The 19,536-nt window shown below is 48.7% G+C and overlaps 2 protein-coding genes across 2 annotated transcripts in view; both read right to left on the bottom strand.

Annotated features, from left to right (window-relative positions):
* The window catches only part of TMPRSS6 (transmembrane protease, serine 6), a 17,398-nt gene extending 8,197 nt beyond the window's left edge, over positions 1-9,201 (bottom strand). The window contains exons 1-10 of the mRNA XM_009710232.1: positions 9,045-9,201; positions 8,735-8,877; positions 8,468-8,535; positions 7,055-7,239; positions 4,612-4,653; positions 3,640-3,844; positions 3,156-3,292; positions 2,506-2,618; positions 1,920-2,029; positions 739-884 (exon numbers count right to left, since the gene is read on the bottom strand). Of these exons, the coding sequence (XP_009708534.1) occupies positions 739-884; positions 1,920-2,029; positions 2,506-2,618; positions 3,156-3,292; positions 3,640-3,844; positions 4,612-4,653; positions 7,055-7,239; positions 8,468-8,535; positions 8,735-8,877; positions 9,045-9,201 (1,306 nt within the window). The remainder of the gene's footprint in view (positions 1-738; positions 885-1,919; positions 2,030-2,505; positions 2,619-3,155; positions 3,293-3,639; positions 3,845-4,611; positions 4,654-7,054; positions 7,240-8,467; positions 8,536-8,734; positions 8,878-9,044) is intronic.
* Positions 9,202-15,230: 6,029 nt separating this feature from the next.
* On the bottom strand, positions 15,231-19,444 carry IL2RB (interleukin 2 receptor, beta; the record flags this gene model as incomplete). Its single annotated transcript, XM_009710235.1, has 3 exons — positions 15,231-16,058; positions 17,419-17,503; positions 19,319-19,444. Coding segments are annotated over 3 exons (1,039 nt in total), but the record flags the coding sequence as incomplete, so codon positions are not given.
* Between the last annotated feature and the right edge of the window lie 92 nt (positions 19,445-19,536).

Below are 19,536 nucleotides of genomic sequence, written 5' to 3'. Positions count from 1 at the left end.
TTTCCCTGCTTCTCGTTGTACCAATGGGCAAAAGCCAGGACAAGCACCCACCTGGCGTGCTAAAACCTCTGATTTAGTGCTGTTTCACGGCTCCTGAATGATGGGGGAAAGCTGAAACAGGTTCTTTGGAGTGGTTATTAAAACTCGGTCGGGGCCTTGAAGGGGTTGGTGTTAGACACGTGTTGGCAAGTGCACGTATTCAGGGCCTGGTATGAGTTACAGGCACCCTTTAGGAGGGAGATGGAGAAACTTTGGAAAGACAGACTGTGGGTGTGCATTTGCATATGTGCGTATGTGTGTTTGTGTGTGGTTTTATTTCTCTCTCACTCGCACAAATCCCAAGGTGAGCAGGAAACGTCTCTCTCTAAGAGCTCTTATAATTGAAATAAAAGTCACTTGAAGACGGAGATGGTGTCTCACTGAATTCCCAAGGCCAGTCCATCATGTAGGCACGGGGGTGAGAGTGTAGACAACTCTCTGACCTTGGGTTTTGGAGCATGGATGCTCGGGCAACGTGAGGCAGGGCCACATGTGCAGAAGCAGCTTCGCACGTAAATGCTTCTTCTTTTTGGGAGATCATTGGTGTGTGCATCACTGATTTGTGATCACGTGCCTGAAGGGCAGATGGCACCTAGGGCTCCCGGGATGTGTCTTGTGTTTCTCTTAACACAAGGCAAGTGCACAGAGGTTGCCGGTAGCCACCAACCCACTAAGGAGCAGGGAGGAGCCTGAACTTACGGTCAGATTGGTTGTACAGGCTATAAGCAGCCTGTACGCCAGGGCCGGTTAAGGAGATTTGTGAAGTGAAGGTGATGATGATGTCTGCAGAAGATGTGACTGGGATCCGCTCAGCGTAGGCTTGCAGGGTCCGCAGGCCACACAACCTGAGGAGCAAACATAGGTGGGATGTCTCGGGAAGGGAGGGAGGAGAAAACAACAAAGTGGGGCAAGGGGGCTCGACAGGGCTGGGGTGGGAAGGGAGACACGCAGACTGGGTCGAGGGGGAAACCAGGAAGGCAAAATGCCTTCAATATGGGATGAGATCCAGAGTCCAGAGTGACCCTACTATCTTTGGACATTTCCCACTTCCTGGGCAAGGCTGAATTCAGACCACACAAAGCAATCCAGCTCTTACATTTATCCTCCTGAAGAAGCCATGTTATAGAAGCTGTGGTGCTGACAGTTCCAGAGAGGAAGGCAGGGAGAGAAAAAGTGGAAATCCTAAGCCGGGGAAACATAGCTTCTAGATCAGACTCTTCAGAGTTAACCCCCACAGGAGCAGTGGAGAGGAAGTTAATGAGATGGGCTGGGGGAAGTCTGGGAGGGAAAGGGGCAATTTTGCAGTAATTGGGAAGAAAAAAGAAATAGCCATAGGTCCATCCATCTTGGAGCCTGCTCTGAGACAGGAGCACAGCAGCTCTCGGTCCTTTGTACCTGAGCAGTGGTGGGCAGCAGCCCCGGCTACGTATGGATAATAATTTTGGGAAGTCCTACAGGGGAAAGTGGCTGTAGTTAAGGCAGGAGGATATGGAGCTAGGCAGAAGATCTGTACAGAGGTGGATGCATGGCAATGGCACACACAGATAATATTGCAGAGGTGGTGACAGGCAGATTTGCAAACACAGGAGACGTGGGAGGACACCAAGGTTACACACACAGGAGAAAACTAGGAAGCCTGATCCAAACAGCAAGACAGAGAAGGCAGGCTGGTAGCTCAAAGCAAATCTGTAAGAAATGTGTTCACTGGGGAGCCTGTGAACAAGAAAGGCTGAAAAAGAAGTAGAAAAGCAAGAGGCACCAGCAGAAACAGTGTGGTGATAGACCTGCCTCAGTCCTGGTGGCTGAAGTGAGCAGGGAACCTGCAGAGGTTTAATCCCAGGTGGGAAGTGAGAGACAGAACCCAGGACCCCAGCACACACCTTCTGTTCTGAATTATCCACTGGCCTTGGGTACAGGGCAGGTCGTGCTTCTGTCTGCTGAGCGCGTAGGCATCGAACCACAGGGTGACCCCGTAGTCGAGGGATGGGACCTGCAGGCAAAGGGGTCCAGAGCAGAGTGTAGATGGCTGCCGAGTGCTGCAGCCCACTCCGTATGGCAGAAACGGGCAGGGTAGGTGCGGAGGGGAGAGCTGCCAGTTCACACATTGCAGGCCAGAAGGAAGCACCCTCTAAACTGGGGCCATGCAGCTTAGGACGGCTCTGCGGCTGGTGTCGAAGCATGGTAATTCCTAGCAATTCCTAGCAACCTGGTTCTGCCTTGAAGAACTCCTCTGGAGACCAGATCTCAGATTCATTCTCAACTACGGCATCTCTGGGCCAGCATGCAATATTAGAGTCCTTCCCCTTCGGAAACGCACGTTATGGGGAGGCTAGGCAGGCTGCCACCCTCTGCTTGCTTTTCATGATGATCTGACTGAAATCACTGGGGGTAGCCCCCTGCTGATATGGGGAGTGCCGCATGGGTTTCAGGGATGGGGTGGATGCTCTTGTGGGAGCTGGCTCTTACCGTCATGTGCCAGGTACACTGCGTGTTGGGCGAGTAGTAACTGGGGTAGTGCGGGGTGCCGATCTTCCCTTGCAGCTCCAGGCCCTCCCGCAGAGTTATGTTCACTTCGCAGGCTGTAAATACAGACGTTCAAAGCCCTGCTACCTGTCAGCTCAACCTCAGCCTGGGGATGCCATGTACTCATCCCCTTGTTGGAGGGGAGAAAAGGGGCTCTAAGGCCTGATGCTAAAGGTGACTGGGATGTTTCACCATCCTCCTTCATGGGGCCATTTCTACTAGGCAAGACTTTTAGCCTCCTCCTCTTGTCCAGAGAAGGGTCATAGTGATGTATATTGCTGTTTTAAACTCTTATATTGAATTGACATTTATCTGCAAGTGCATCTGGACATGATGTCCAAGCCACATCTGGTCTGTCCATGCATGAGAACTTGGCCTTCTCAAAAGTATCACGATCACTCAGGCTCTGCTTGAGTATGAGTCCAGGTGAGAAAGCAACACCTAACCTGCTTTTTACCGACCACCTCTACCCTTGCAATGTAGAGTGAATTCTGCCCCTGATGGAGATGGAGCACCTCCAGGAGCTGCGATGTTGTAGGAGATAACCTGTCTCCTTCCAGTGCCTATGGCCACCCTCCTCCAACCTTCCTCACCTTTGAGGGGCACTGCCTGCACTGAGAGGATGAAGGGGTCATAGTAGCTGTACATGGCTTTCTTCCACACAATGGACATGACAGGGCCAGAAGAAAGGACTTCCACAACGGGCTCCTGCCGGCTGCAGCCATAGATCCTCAGGGGAAAGAGATAAAAGGATGGGAGTGAAGCAACCAAGAAACAAACGAATGAGAAAGAGAGACAATAGAGGTCTGTGTTATCCACAGCACATGCCTGCTGTGAGGAACTAACTCAATCAAATAAAGGGCCAGCAGAGAGACAGCTCGTGCTGCTGAAATCTCTCAGACTGCACGGCTGGCTGTGTGATATCCCACATCAGTGACTTCAGCTGATCAGCAACAGACAGGTTCTGCATCAAAGAGAATTTCCTCTGATGTAGTCTAACACCTTCCCCTGCTGTGGTGTGTCATGCCATCCTGCCTGGCTTCCCCGTCGTGCTCATCCTGCTCAGGAGCTACCTACGAGGTGATGAGGTGTTTCTCCAGGGGCCCAGCTGCATCGTACATAGCCAGGCGGTCCCGGCAGTCGGGGAGAGTCCACTCCAGGCGTAGCTTGATCATGTAGCCCTTGAGGCCATGGAGGTGCCAAAGGCAACTGGAGGCCAGGTAGTCAGGGCCTTCCAGCCTTAGGACGTCGTCCTCCTGGACATAGCTGTACCTGTAGCATCCTGAATCCAGGGGAAAGGTAGAGGGATTTAAACCTCAGGGTGATGCAAATGGAGGCAAAGGGGGTGTTAGGAGTGGTTGTAAGGGAAATTAAGATATGGGATTGTCACTTGGGATATCTGAGCCCTGTTTCAGGGTAAGGCTGACTCATCCCAGTGATCTCAGTTTACTTTTATGTATGTCATGGTGGCACTGGTCCCCTTGTACCATTGCCCCGGTTTCTTTCTATAAGAACTCTCGGTTCTCATAAGGTAACCTCTTCCTTAGTTAAGCTAATACTACCACAGGCTTTAAATATCAGCACAGCACAGTTATCTTCCACTGACTTTATTTTCTTTTTCACCTCTTTCTCCTCTCACCCCTATATTCTTCCCAGCTTTACATCCCACTCGTCTGATTCCAGGTTTCAGCAGGCTTCCAGACCAGGATTTTTAAGCAAAAGTCAGCTCAAAGGTGAGTTTCTAATAGCATATCTAATGCAAGCTGCCAGCCACAGCACTTACAACACTGCCTGAAATCACAGAAAGCATCTTCAAACATCTCTAAGACAACAGACTCCTAAATGACTGACAGCACATCCAGTGCAGAGCCACACAGGAACCCTCCCACCCCACTCTGCAGAATTTAATGGGACCTGGAATAAGCACTGTTGTACCAGTACACCAAGCTATTTGACAGGACTCAGTAGGAAGCCAACGAGATTTCTGTCCGCTGTACAAATCCCTCCCATAAAGTCACCAAATGAAAAGGAAAAGAAAAGAGAGCTTACCCAGAGTGGATTTCAGCACTACTATGTCTTTCACACTGGATTCTGTTAGAAAGAAAATATAACAAGGAAGATAAACAAAAAGATAAAACTGGTAGTATCTGAATGCTAGGATGGCAGGCGATGACTCCCTTCCTTCCTATGTAAATGTCTCACTTACAACTTTGGCATGGGGCATCCTCCAGGTATTTCTCTGTCTGCTCTCAGGGACCTGTTTCAGTCATGCCTTCTCCACCCCATCTCTCTGAGAAATCTCTCTGGCCTCTACCCCAAATCCAACAGCCCTAATCCATGCTTCCCCGCCCACCATGAACTTCTCTGCCTTTTTTCCTTGCCTGTTTTCATGTGCCATTCCAGGACCTCTTCCCCTTCCCAGGAGGGCTGGACATTGCTTCAGGCAGCCAGCCGCCTCCTCTGCCGGCCACACCACAGGGCACAACCCCACTTCCCAGAGCCTTTACCATCTGCTCACCCCTCCACTGCTCTCCCAGTTTAAATAACCCTCACTGAAAAGTACGGGAGCTACTGAGGTGGGGAAGGAGATCTCTTTTGATGACCACTGGTTGATGTGCTACTCAACATCCTTATAGAGTCCACCTCTGGAGAAGGGAGATGCAGAGAGAGCCACCAGCAAGGACTACAAATCCATGCAAAACAGAGTCACAGGGTGGACAAGACTTTTAGGAGAGCTGGGCTTTGCTCCAGCCTCCCGGCTGAACTGGAAACGGCCAGAGATCAGGTGCTGCTGGGAATAATTGCCAAAATAAAGGGCACCGTGAGGTCAGACGGGTGTGAGAATTGCTGTTGGGGGCTTGCCTAGATCAGGGCTTTGGTCTTTTGTAGCTCCTAAACAGGGCTTGCAATTCTGTGGGGAGAGCTGAGCAGTTTTGTCATGGCAAAAACAGATATTGTGGAAAAGATGATCCTGCAGGCATAAGGCAGGCCCCTAGAGAAGCTCATGTGCTGTAGGGAAGGACATGTGCTGAGCTGATATTAAATATGCTTTTATCTGAAGGTAATGAAACTGAGTTCCTGTGAGGAGAAGGAAATCCTGAAACTCTTTGGGGGAAAGGAAAGCTAGTGTCCTGGGGTGAGCGTAGCTGTTTGTCAGTAAAAATAAAGTGTTGGAGCGGTTGGAGAGGTTCTTGCGCTAGTCAACGGTTTTCATCTTAAGGCAGGCTGCAGCGAGACTTAATGTTTAGAGCTAAGGAGGTCAGCAAATGAGTCTGTCAGAAAGCAATGAACTGCCAATGACTTGCTATTAGCTTTTTTTTTCACTCCAATTTTACAGAGCAAATTAAGCCAGAGGTTAAGTCACTGGCGTGAGGTCACCCTGGCCCAGCAGTATAAGAGGTTTCTGGCTTTTGCCTTAGTTGCAAGACTGTGCATCTGACTGGAGAGGGAGAGTGAAAGGAAAGCTGAGATGCTAATGCAGCTTCAGAATAAGATCTTAGCACAATGGTCTGGGTGAGGGAGTGAAAATCATTTGGAGGAACCCAAATTTTCTCTGAGGACACCAAAAAAATGACCCCCAAAACAAAACAACTGAGACATGGAGGGAAAAGTTAAAGAAAGTATGGGTGGGATATATTAAAATAAGATTCACCTTAGAAAAATGCAAGATAATGTCTGGGGAAAAGACTTGGAGATGTAACATTTCATGGGAAGAAGGAACTTGGAAATGAGTCCCAAGGGGAGAGAAGAAACACAACGCATTTTAAAACTTGTGAGGTTTGGGACTCTCTAAGAGGGATTAGATCAGGCTGAGAAGTTAAGTCTCATTATAAAGACCAAATACAAATTCCATTGAACTTGGATGCATTGAATATAGACACATCCCTAGTCCTTTATCTAAGGACTTCATCTATTTTAGTCCTTTATCTAAGACCTATTTTAGAGAAGTTCTGTAGAGGTGGCTTTTTAAACAGGCTGTGATCTTCACTGTGGGCAACAATAAATAATCCTTAAAATCATATGTCAAGAACTGAAGTGGCAACAATGCTTTGTCTCAGAGGAAGACCAGTGGTGACTCAGGTATGTTGCCTTTATTCTTCTCTCAATCAAGTAGCTTGGAAGAATCTCCTAAAGGAAAGTAGGAAATCTAATTGCTTGCTATTTTTGGGCTGAGCTGATCAAAGTCATGACCTGCGTAAAATCCTACTCCACAGAAGCCAAAGCTGATGGGAGCAGGAGAAAAAAAACTAGCTGGTCATGGTCAGCTGTATCTGCAATAATCTTTCATCCTTCAATGGAAGGATGCTTTTTTAAATTAATCTTCAGTTCCCCTCTATCAGGAAGAAATATGTGTAATGGTGTGTCCTGATCCTCACTTTTTCCCTATCTTCTTCAGGTTTCCCCCATCCCTTTCAGTAGTGATTTCTGGCCTTTTCGCCTAACCTCCTTTCAGCACCTTATAAATCTTGGAGCATTTCTGACTTGTACTCACCCAGCAGAACCAGCGAGTCTGGGTTGACCCTGTACTCCGTCTGGTAGGACAGACTGCCCGAGCTGTTGAAGCTGGTGGAGAGCTCTTGGTGGAGCGTTGTGTTTACCCTCTCAGCAGTCACCTCCTTCTGCTGACTCTCAGGGATTTGGAGGGCAAACCAGAAGAAGAAGGTCAGAGCACCCTCCCTAACAGAGAAATAGCACATTAAATATCTTCTCTTTTCCTCTCCAGAATCACTGGAGAGGCAAACCTCAAAGATTAACCCCCCACTGCTTTTCCACAAATCAAAGGTATCTGTGTGGACTTTCCGGCTCGCTGCTGTGACCCAGAGGAACCACCCTGAGTGGGGCAGGAGAGCTGCTATGTCCACGGTGCTAGCTAATGCTCAGTCCTTCGGGGAGGAAGGCATTTTATGCCATCTGGCTTTCATGATGACCACACATGGTCAAATTAATGTGATAATTAATCAAGACTGGTCTAATGAGTAGTCTCATTTCAGGTAGAAATGACCTTTGGTTATTACTGACCAGAAGCACTCAAGACTTCATTGTCTCACCTCCCAGTGGTGACAAGTGGGTGATTTATGTCTCAGTACCTTACCACAAGCCATTAATGCTGGGCAGGCTCAAGCTGCAGGAGACTGTGACTGGGAAAGCTCTGTTCAACCAACTGGCAGAGAAAATTGGTCAGGGGAAGGAGAAGAGATGTTGAAACAAACCTTCGTTTAGTAAAATGCTAGAGGAAGAATTGTGAGTGAAACTTTTCTTTCCCCAGTTGAAAATGGAGATACATCAAAATTAGAATTTTCCTTAGCTGAAGGACAAATTTAGGGGTGTAGTTTTCCATGGAAAAAAAATCAGAAGCAAATGTGTGTGTCAGTTTGGAAGTTATTCGTGCTTTCTTGATCTACTGTGATGACCTGCAAAGCTATAGCCCCACATCTGTCCCATTCCACTGTTACCCTATTCCCAGGTGGACCATGCTTCTTGGCTGGAATACCTTTTCCATGGTGCATTCTGGCCTCTCCCTTCTGGTGCCTAGAATCAGGCCATAAAATAACTTTCTTGAATTGGACAAATTAATTTCCAGCTGCTTAGTTTCTACTGAGAATGCCAAGCCCAGGTTTTTTTCCTAGTTTTTCCCAGTGGCGTTTTTTTCCTGTCTTGAACTTTTGACTCTCTGAAAAATTTCTCAGCTTTGGCTTTTCATCATGACCTCGGATGAACACGAAAATCAAAATATCCCCAGCTCTCTCATGCTGGAACCATTCTGGATCTGGACTGCCCAGCCTAGCCTAGAGCTCTTGGTGGGGCCTGCAGCCGTTTGTTATGGCCAGATTTCAGTGAAATGAGAGTACAATTGACAGGAAGCTTTCACACATGAACAAGCAAATATGCTGTGGGTGCTACTCACCCAAAGGCATACACTGTGCTCGAGTTGTAATATCGACCCAGCTCTGTGGCACGAATCAGTTCCTTCAGCTGCAACGAGAATGTCGTCTGATAACTATTGTGCAATGTTACAGTGGTAAAGGACCTATGGCCAACCCTATGTTTCATCCCTCTTGCTGTACAGACCCACCAAGTCTGTCACTTGGATGGAAGTACCTGACCCCTTCCTTTTTCTACTCTCTGAACTGCTTCAGGTCATGACCAGCTCTGGTCATGAAATTGTCCTCACCATCTTCTGGAGCTTAGCTGACTCCAACCAGAAGGCTCTGGACTCCACCTGCCCGAGGTCCGGGGAGTATTGGCGATTGAGGACCTGGAGGCTGCCACAGTAAAACTGCAGGATGGCCGGTTCCAGGTGCCACGGTCTATAGTCTGCCAACAGAAGACACTACTGGATTACCTTGCTGATATGTAGGAGAGAGGGTATGTATGGGTCTGTAAAGATCACCTAGAGTTACTAAAGCGCATTGTGTTGAGCATTGCCCTTGACTACACCCCATCCACCTTCTGCGTGGGGACAAAACATGTTGAATTTTTACCTAGGAAATACCAGGTTGCTGCAGCAGCTCCAGCCAGCAAAAGAAAGGCTAGCCCAAAGGGCACGTAGCGGAGGCAGTCACGGGAGTTAGTCTCCGATCCGTCCTTTGAGAGAGAGTTGGCATCTTCCTCCTGTTCCTCAGCCTCCATCAGGGACATCTAGTGACACAGCACGCCACGGTCAGGCTGGGTTTTCTGCATCCCTTTACATCTGTCTCTGGAGGTGCTCTGCCATCTCTGTGCTCCTCTCCCAAGGTCTATAGCCCCAAGAGATCTGTGTGCTAACCATCAAAGACTTTGCGCAGTGCAAATGTCAGTAAAACTCCTAAATCGGTGGGAGACAGGCTTCCAGGACACTGTCCTGTCTACACCTCCTGGTAATCCCTTAGTTTTCAAAGGCATTCCCTGTGTTTTGCTTCCACTAAAACCACAAATGAGTACAATAATTAATTTCTCCGGAAACAAAAGTGTTGTCCTCCCAGGCTGGCAGTGGTTTTAAAACTGGTATTTTATTGACCTAGAAATCAATGCAAAAAAAAAAAATCTGTGACACCAAATACACACAGAAGTTGCACAAAACGGCCACAGCCTGGGAGCTTGACATTGCACTTTGCCTGCAGTGGCCACTTTGCTCTCGGTCTCTAAAAGTAAGCAAACCTTGCCATTCCTACCAGACCGTCTGTCCCAGGGCTAAGCCCATGCCGGCACTGACTCACTAGCTGAGCTAGTGAGGAGAGGGCACCTGAATAACCGTCAGCCCTCTACCACTCTCTGCTCATGCCAGGGGACACATTCTGTCTTCCTTTGCCCCTCGTCTCCCCCAGCCTGCTTCTTTTGCCTCTTCCTGATCACTCCCCTTCTGTCAGCCCCAGACTCCGAGGGTAAGAAATGCCATTGCCCAAGAGAGCCACATCAATCTTGGTTATTTCACCCACCTTTCCTCTCCTTTCCTCTGCCATCACACAGTGCATGGCTGCTCTCAAAGCCTTTCTGTGTTTTTGTGGCTGGAAAGGGATGTGAACGCATCCGCGTGTAAGGGCACAGAGATTTTGGGGAATGCCTGTGCCCTCTCTGCGTGTCTGTGGGTCATCTTTGTGCCCAGTGGAGTGTGTGAGCATGGGGGCACGAGTGCATGGGAAGGACTTGCTGCACATGTGGGAAGACACGGTTGGCATCATGCACATTTTAGCCTGCGGTGATGCCATGGAGCATTCACATGATAGGGGCGAGTGGGCTCCTCAGTCTCTTTGCTTTCCCCCAGTTACTGAGCCCCAGGCCCTCCAGGCTGCCTTCCAACATGGAAACACGCTTGTAGAACATAAGCACCAGGTAACTCAGTCTGGAACATTAAACCCAACTTGGTGAACATAAGCACTCGAACAACCAGCCACACATCTGCTTGCTGTAATACACCCTTCCAGAGAGGCACACGGTACAAAGAAGCCCCGCACAGACTGCCCTCCCTTGCTTTTTGTGGGTCACATTTGTGTGCAACCCCTGGCGAGGATCTCCTCCCCAATGAACCAAACTGGGCGGTCCAGGAGAGCAAGGGCACTTCTCCGCTACCACAGCATCCCTTCAGAAACAGCAGGCACAAGCAAAGAACCGCAGACGGAGGGGCGGGGGGAGGAGGGCAGGAAGCAGCAGCAGAAGAGCCTCTTTGTTAGAAGATTTGATGGTAGGCACTGGGGTTTCCCCCAGAGCTGCAGACCTACCTTTGAAGCCTGCTGCCGCCTGTGAGGCCTGGCCCACACCCCCTACGCAAGCCAGCTCACATACGCATGGAGGAGGAGAGAGAGGAGGACATCTATTTACCCAAGCTCAAGGTCTCCTCAGCGATCAATAACCTGATCCCATGTCCCTTCAGTTCGGCCTTTGTCCTGCACCGTCCTGCCGCGATGGGTCAGCACACCCCATAAAATGGCTTTTTTCTTTTCTGAAATGGAGGTTTTGGAGGCTTGCAGGGGGAGAAGATCTGCAGGCTGAGCAGGGGGAGCCTGGAAAAAGTCAGGGTAGGAGCACCTCCAGGTGTGCAGAGAAGAACGACCCAGGAGGATGGCACAGATAGCTTACGTTGTCCTCCTCGGGGGACAGGGAGTTGCTGAGCAACTGCTGTATTTCTTAGCTACCCTCCTTGGTCCCATTGGAGGGAGAGGCAAAACGCAGGGCGTGTGGTCCCCAGCACAGGGATGGAGCAGACGCTGGCTGGTAGGTGTAGATCGCTTGAACGAGAGAAGATGGCAGTACACAGGGGGTCCTGTTACGACAGTGGTCATGCAGATGAAAGCAAAGCACAGTGTCTCTCAGACCTGACCTGCAAGACTACCTCTGGTCTTCTTGCACTTCTCGCTGCATAGTCTCCCAACACCGGGCTCCCCGCAGTCCGTTGCACCACCACTCACCCCTCCCTGCAGCATCTGCTTCTCTTCTCGCCCCAGGTCCTCCTCACCTACCTTGCCTGCACCGCCTGCTTACAGCCCCGCAGCTCTGTACGTGCCCCTTTGTTTCTCACAAAAAGCAACCACGCTCCAGTTAGACCAGAGTAAACAGAATTATTCTGTCAATAAATGGGTGGAGGGGATGGGGACACGGACGACTCCTGACCTGGGGCTGAGGTCCAGCCAGTGGCATTGGCCAGGGGCTGAGCTCATTTGGGCTGGGGTTCGTTTGGGCTCATTTTGGCAGCTGGGCAGGGATAACTGCTTTCAGCTCTGCCTCTAGTTCAGGTTTAGTCTGGGACTGCATGAAGACCAAAAGCCTTTGCTGTAGTTGCCTCCGTGTGAATTCTAGTAGATAAATGTTAAATGTGGATGAAAAGCTGCAGTGTTTGACTGGGAATGTGTCAGTGTGGTTATTCCAACTAACTCATTGCTGTATATATAGGAAACTGAGGCATGCAATGACAATAAGAAATGTTTTCAGAACAGCTCGAGAGATTTAAGAGACCAGATTTCACTTTTAAGGGTTACTTTGAGCCAAAATTTTCCCAGATAACTGGGCACTAGCTGCATCTTTAGGCATGTGTGTATTCATATATGGTTTTCCCAAGTTTACACTATGAAGTCTTGCCACAGTGGGACAGAACCCAGCTAAGAGTATTTCCCAGTGCCAGAGACCTTACTTTTTCATATCCAGCTTTCCTGGAAAGAAGCATCCTCCTTCTCTGGTGTTTTCAGCAGAACAAAAAATATAGAATCTCAATCTGATCTATCTAAGCAAGCATACCACATCTGTCACCGCAGGCTTTTGAATCAACCAAGGCCCCAAAACCTTGATCAGATTTGACTTCAGAGGAATTCCTTTACTGCAAGTACCCTCTACTTTCCGATTCTCTATCGTAAAAAAAAGGAAGGGATGTGGAAGGGGGATGAGAGTGACGTTGCCTATTTACGAACAAAGTATCTTGGAAAGATGGAAATGAGAGATGTGACAGTTCTCTTTGCTGTCTCCGGACTTAAGAGAGGACTCATGTCTGTGGCTATTAGCTCAATATTTTCCACACAGTGCTGGCGTTCAGCTTTGGTTTGCCTCTGGTACTGATGGACACCATCGTAGCATCTTTCTGTGGTTTTGTGAACCACACACCATGCATTTGCATTGGCTTGAGAGATCGGACCCCAGTGACATTTCCGAAGAGCTCTTGAGTACCCAGCAGAGAAAGGGCCCCGTATCACTGAAAGCGTTACGCCTTTGGTATTCACAACCTGGGTTACTCACATATGAGACCACATGATCTTGTCTTCCTGGAAGAAAGGTCCGGTTATCGACAGATCTGATGTTGAGCACTTCCTGCTGCAGTGTGTCACACATTCACACCCAGCGTGGCTGCAAATGCCCTGCTAACAGCTTGCCAGCTCGAAAACTGTCAGCGTTTTCACAAGGGGGATGGAAAATACTGAGCCAGCAGGATGGTCCTCAACGACTTGCAGCAGGATCACCTCCAACTCTGCTTTCGGTTTAGGTCCCCTGGGGAAGGGAGTAGGAAGGAAAGCTAAAGGTATATTTGTCTGAGCAAAGCTTTGCCTAGTCCCCTATTTAGAAAAGCTGTTAATCCTTTCCCTCCACCCCAAAGGACAGAAAGCCACACTAGATTCCTTAGTATTTCTTTTATTTACAAAGGGGTAATTTTTTTTTTTGTACTCTTCTTAGCAGCAAGAATAATTCGAAAGCTTATGAACATCTGCATTGGATGGATAACCATCAGTACCACTAGGATCCTTGGCCCATGTAAAATAGCAAGTTGCCCATCAAGGGCAAGGGATTCAGTGTCTCTTTTTGAAGTCCATCTGGGAAGATTCTCAAAGTAGAGCAAACAGCTAGGAAGCCTTGTACTTCCTTATCTGGGAAGCTGTGGGATCTTCTTCACCTGTTGTCCCCTGGAGATAACAGAGCAGTCCATGTCTTGATGCAGGTGGTGAAGAAGCTGATGAGAGAGGTGTAGCTCCCCCAGCCCCCTCAGCTGCAGGCAGATGCAACTTCTTTGAGCAGATCTTTTGAGGTGAAATCCAAGTTAGTGGGTGACCCTGTAGCTCATAATGACATATTCAGGCTGCGTAATGCAAGGTCAGGTAACAGTGTGGGAGCAGGACAAAGGGGAAACTCGATGGTTCCCCTCGACAGGTGACAGAAGTACCAACAATTTCGATCTCCTTGACCTTTTTGATATAAAAATTCTTAGAAGAAAGATCTTTAGCACAGGGCTGGTGTTTTCCTACTGCTGAATAGTGCAGAAATATGGCAAGAAAGCAGACAGACAGTACAAATGTTGACCGCAGGGATGGATGTAACCAGAACACCTTGTCTTCCTTTGCCTTGCCACTTTTCTTCTGTGGTGTGCTGCTTTTTCTCAACCCAGATCAGCAAATGCAGAGGAAAGAGAGAAAAAAAAAAAGTCTTTGCTATCCTCATTCTTTGTGAGTGGATTGAGGTTTTCTTTTTAGCAAAGGTGCTGAATCGTGGGTTAGTTTTCTGGGCTCATTCACCACATCTTTGCCGCTAATTAGGCAATGGTTTCCCTTGAGCAATGGAAGGAATGGGCAGCACTGTTGCGATGTTTTCCACTAATACAGGATGTGGGATGAACTATTCTGCAATCAGCTTATCGTAGTCAAATAACTGCATTTTGCCAGCAGGGCAGAGAGGCTTTCGATTTCATGAAAAATATTGCAGCAAGAATGGGAAATTGTGTGCGTTCTTTTTACTGCCATCATCAGACCTGGGGGAAAGAAGGCAGGAGGAGGGGATTTCCCCAGTATTTTTAACCCAATAATGGGGATTTCTTTTTACACTGCACTGCTTAGACAGCTGACACAGTTGTGGCTCTGAGCTGAGCTTAGAGACTAGAGTCTAAACTTGGATCGAGTAGCTCAGAATATAATCTCTGATTAAAACCTGAAGTGGGGACATCACAGAGATACCTAGACCCTTGGTCAGTCAGGAGGAGACGTCTTCATCCATTTCATATCAGCCCCAGCACCAACTGGCAGTGCTACTGTCCCATGTACAAAAACTCGTATCCACCTCTGCAGGCATTTCTCCCTCCCATTACAGGTTTTTAGGCTGGGATGAGGCAAATGGACCATGTGCCTGCTTATCCTCAGAGCTGAGTACTATTTTACACCAAGATGTAGAGCATGGAAGCGCTGGCACAGCATCCTACTGGGAGCTGGGGAGGTAAAAACAAGCTGGTGAGGTTTGGGATGGCACTTGAGCAGTGCGGGAAGGGGTTTCTATGCCATCGGATCCAGTAATGGCAGAGAAACAAGTTCAATTATGAAGACGAGTCCTTGTTGGCCTGTATGCCTAAGAATCAGACTTCTACATCTCCATTAGCTGTGTAGCCACTGAGCAGCTTTAACATGCCTTTATCATTCTCCATGTGTTGCTTTACTGTCCACCAGCCCAGTTCTCCACGCAAAATGTCCTCTCATTTCCAGTGATCTGTTTCACTAACACTTTACCTTGGGAACTGGTGCTACCCATGTAGCTATCCACGAATTTACACCTTGTCCATCCTATCCCTTTTCTGGTTTTGCAGCCCTCTAGAGTGTGTTCTCTAGCCTCATTAAAGAACATTCCCCGTGGGTTTGATGCTGAAGTCATGTTCATGTCCTGAATAGAAAAACTGTCCATCTAGCTGTCCTTGCAGAGAAGGCCTTTCCCACCTGTGGGTTTCCTCCAGGCAGATCCTAGATGGAGCAATGGCTGTACTGGCTTTGCAGGTCCCTCAGAGAAAGGTAGGCACCAGTGTTTGGGACCTGGCTGGAGAAGGCTGCTCTGCATGGATCCTCATCCTGGCTTTGCCTTAGAAGTGGAGGCTGAGAGAAAGATGAGATAACATGTTCTGCTGGTGTACAGGGGTCAATCAGAGGGCCTGCATTCCCACTCCCCACCGCTCCATTGATAGCATCGCTGTCATGCAGGTCCGGTGGGTCAGGAAAGTCAGTGTCCAGCTGGCACATGGCCTCAGCAGGTTGTAAAGCTGCTTTGTCCATCACCTTCTCATCCTGTTTCAGAATGGGTGTTGGTGAGGTGCCTTCACTAGACTGGAGAGCCCCAGAAATAGCCATGGCCTGCTGAGCTTCACCTTCTGTCTCTTCCATGAAGGAGCTGTTTTGGAAGCCCCGGGTCTCCTTGATACAGTGAAGGAAGTTGTGGGACAACACGGGCATGTCCTCTGCCAGCGTGCAGAGGTCTGGGGAGGGGAGAGCATGGTAAGACTCGCCATCCTCGCCGCTGCTGCCTTCCTGGGTGAAAGGCTCATAGGTGAAGTAGACCTGACAGGGCTCAATCTCAAAGGAGTTGGGAAGGTGGAAGAAGAAGTAGCCTTGGTTGGTGAAGCAGCTGGATGCAGAGTGCCCACTGGTTTCTAAGGGAGGATCAGGAGTCAGGGGTCCCTTGGAAAGTAGAAACTGGGATTCCTGGTCACTCTTCTGCATCACCTCAAGCACGGAGATCTCCGGGGTTGTGCTGTTCACACAGTAGGAAGATGTAGAGAATGGGGAGGAGAGCCATTTCTGATGGGGAAGAAACACAGGAAAGAGACTGTTACCTCCAAAGTATAACACTCAGTGAGGAACCAAAGATTTCTTCTCCTGAGCGCCCACAACAATCAAGTGACCTTTTCTCTGTCCAAGCAAGAGTTACTGGAGGTGGTGGGGAGGGAAATTCACATTCATGATGTCTTATCTGCAGGATTTTCAGAAAGAGTATATCTTTCTGTCACTTTTAAATCAAGAGTGGATCTTGCAAGCCTATGTTTTGAGATTTCTGAAGGGGGGAATGGAAAATGGAGGATTAAAGTGAAGGGAAGGAAAAAAAATTGCAAGACCATAAGATGAACTGAAGATAGAAACATGAAAAGCAGTACTGAGATGCCTCTCATGCAATCTCTTCCTAGGTGCTGAACCAGTTTCTGATACATCTACATGGCCCTATGCAGATTTCTTGCCTAAAGTGCTCTTCCAGGCCCCTTGTGCCTAGATTTCCATACTCACCATGAGTCACATCGTGCAGTGCATCATTATCCTTAAAAATAAACTGGTTTTGATAACATTCAACTTCATTGCCTTTATGGCCAGTAAAGTAAAATTTTCTCATTCTTTCTGCACTGAGAAAGTATCTTCAGTGCCTGCTGCACACCCCTGCCCCCCTACTCTGCACTCTTCCCCATCGGTTTAAGCTTTCTAAGGCTTTTTGCACTTAGGCTTTTCCTCTGGACCCTCTGCAGTTTGTTTCCATCCTTCTTAAAGCAAGATGCCTCTTGGGATCACCTCCCACGTCTTGCATCTGACGCTCCCTTTAATACTGCACAGAATAGTAATTGTCTCCTTGCAGCTGCCCATAACTCACGGAGAGATTAGGGGAAGGGAGAAAGTGGGGGTGGAGAAAAAAGGGGAAGAGACAAGCAGAATGCCGAAAACAGCTAAGTGCCATCCAGCGTAATGGCAATTCACATTAGGAGCAGAGGAAAGGCTCAGAGCCAGGAGGAGGGGATCACAGCAGGAAATCTAGGGAAGAGATGGGCAGCCAAGGGCAGTCAGGGAGGGACCAAAGTGCGGTGAAAGGGGATCTGAAAGGCCAAGGTCCCTCCAGTAGGTCCCTTGTTTTTCCTCAGGCTCCCCGTTAGGGGAGCAGGGTGCTGAGGTTTGTGTGGTTTGCCATTTTTCGGTTCTGTAATTAGAAGTGCCTCAGCCGAGTGTCAGGTTTTAGAAGGTCAGAAAATAAAACTCGAGCAGACAACCCAGCAGCTCATGCTACAGGCACGTGTCATGTGTGCACATGTAGGTCTGATGACTGGCGGTCTGTCCCAGGCGTGTGCAGCTGGACCCTCCTTTCCCTCATTTCTCCCTCATGGCTCCATCCCCGGTCCCATACCTGAATGTCACCTCCATGAACCGAAACGAGTGGGGGAAAGAACTTTTCGGGGTCTGGGATGTGAATCTTCAGGATCTTCTTAAACCTTGAGAAAAGAGAATGAGAAGCTTTTTCCTGATCCTGACCAACCTGGCACTGTGGTGGGGGTAGGAGAGAGCATCACAGCTCATGGCTACTACCCTGGCATGGGGGAGAGGTAAAATAAGAACAAGCCTCAGAGCTTTCCTTGCTCTTGAGTGGCCTGAAACGAAGTAGCTGGGGGATGCGCGGTACAGAGGTGAGCCATTAAACCTGGCATTGGAAAATACGCTGTCCTCAGCCTTTTACCTGGGGAAGCACAACCAGCAGTTCACTGGTTTCTTCCCTGCCTTGGCTGGTCACCTTCACTTCTCCACCTGCCCCCTTAAGCCCCTGTCCTTATGACAAGCTGGACACGTCTCCCTTGTTTCCAGGCTCCAGCTGCCGTGAGCTGCCCCCTCTTTGCTTAGCTGCCACCATGACGACTCAGAGGACCAGATGGCCTGAGCAGGACCATCACTGGCAAAGCTGTGCTGCAACTCTCTGCCCTGTTAGCAGGATGCTGCATGGTACAGCTTAGGACACGCTGGCCATGCAAGCCATCCAAGTATGCCCTGCACCAGTCCAGAGGCCTCTACTTTACTGGAACCAGTGTGTTGTCATCCTGAGGCAGCATGAAGTGATCTAATCTGCTCCTCACTGCCTCAGAGAGGTTGGCTGATCCTGTCAGCTCTTTGCTGAAGCTTTGCTGTGGGATGCTCTGAGGAAAGACCCTCTTGACCTCTGGAGGCAATCAGTGTACTCTCTGAAGCATCAGAATTTGCTAGTTCTTGCATATAAACTACCTTACAGCACTGCAGATGCTATTTTTAGCCATGCATGTCTAATCCTTCCTTGGGTCTTACCTCAGCATTATCCTCCATCCAATTCCCCTAGGTTAATTATACTTTGTGGACAAAGGAGGCTTATTTATCTCTCAGTGCCATATAGCTAGCACTTCCTTATCTTTGCATTATGACTCAAGGTAAAACACAGTGACCAGCGACTTTCGCAGTATCCATCTTCCTTCAACACGCTGCTGCTTCTTTCCTTACAGAGAAGCCATCCAGCCTCTGCTGCCTCATCCTCGAGAATATTTCTCCCTGCTCCCTGCCGTGAACATCAGCACCCTGCTTCTTTGCCCCTGTCCTGAGATGAGAAAACCTGTGGCCATTTCGAACTTCGCCATGCTGCCAGGTCACTCTCCGCATTATTGTGCGGGGTAACCTTATGAGTCACTTTCAGTCCTGAATAAAAACAGTGCCCGGGTAGAAACGCTGGCAAAGAGATCTTTAAAGCATCATGTAGATGTTTACCAGCACATGATCAGACACTTCAGGACTGCACAGACCAGGGAGAAGAAGAATTGTACTCCTCACTCAGGACTTTTGCCTACATAACAAATGTCACCGTGTCCTGCCTGAGTTCTGGAGTGTTTAAATGAGAAGGTAGTGGTACCTGGGCTTGCTTGGACCTCTCTATTGAGGGAGTACTCAACCCAGTGGCCTACTTTTTAAGAGGAAATTTTGGTGCACCCCTGCCAGGGAATGCCGCTCTAACCCCTGGGCAACAGAAGTGCTGAGGCGGCTTTTTTTAATTGAGCCAGGGCATGGCACCAGGTCACAGCAGTGTGGCACAATACAATCATGGTGGTGAAACCGCTTCATCTTGGGTGGCGGGTATGTTTCCCCAGACAAATATCAGCGTTAAAAGGTTGGGCTATAAACCATATTTTTAAGTCATTCTCTATCCTGAGTAACACCAAGTAAAAAATAACCCAGGTTTTGAGAAGACACACGAGATACAGGAGAAGAACAGAGAGGAAAACTTGATTCTCATTTACCATTTCAGGGTCCGTAAGTTAATAAGGAAGGCAGTCCCAATAATCACGAAGATGCAAGTGCTCACGATAAGAGCTGGCAGGACTGGCCGGGATGTTTCTGCAAGATGAGAGAGAAGAAGGGAGTTGCTGTGAAAATTTAGCCACGATTCTGGAGGCAGGATCTGCAGCCCTTCTGTGGCTGTTCCAGATGATCAAAGTGGACCTTTACTATAATTTTA

The sequence above is a fragment of the Cariama cristata genome, unplaced genomic scaffold, assembly GCF_000690535.1.
Source record: "Cariama cristata isolate BGI_N322 unplaced genomic scaffold, ASM69053v1 scaffold7581, whole genome shotgun sequence".
Taxonomy (NCBI): domain Eukaryota; kingdom Metazoa; phylum Chordata; class Aves; order Cariamiformes; family Cariamidae; genus Cariama; species Cariama cristata.
This window is presented reverse-complemented; position numbering and strand designations above follow the sequence as displayed.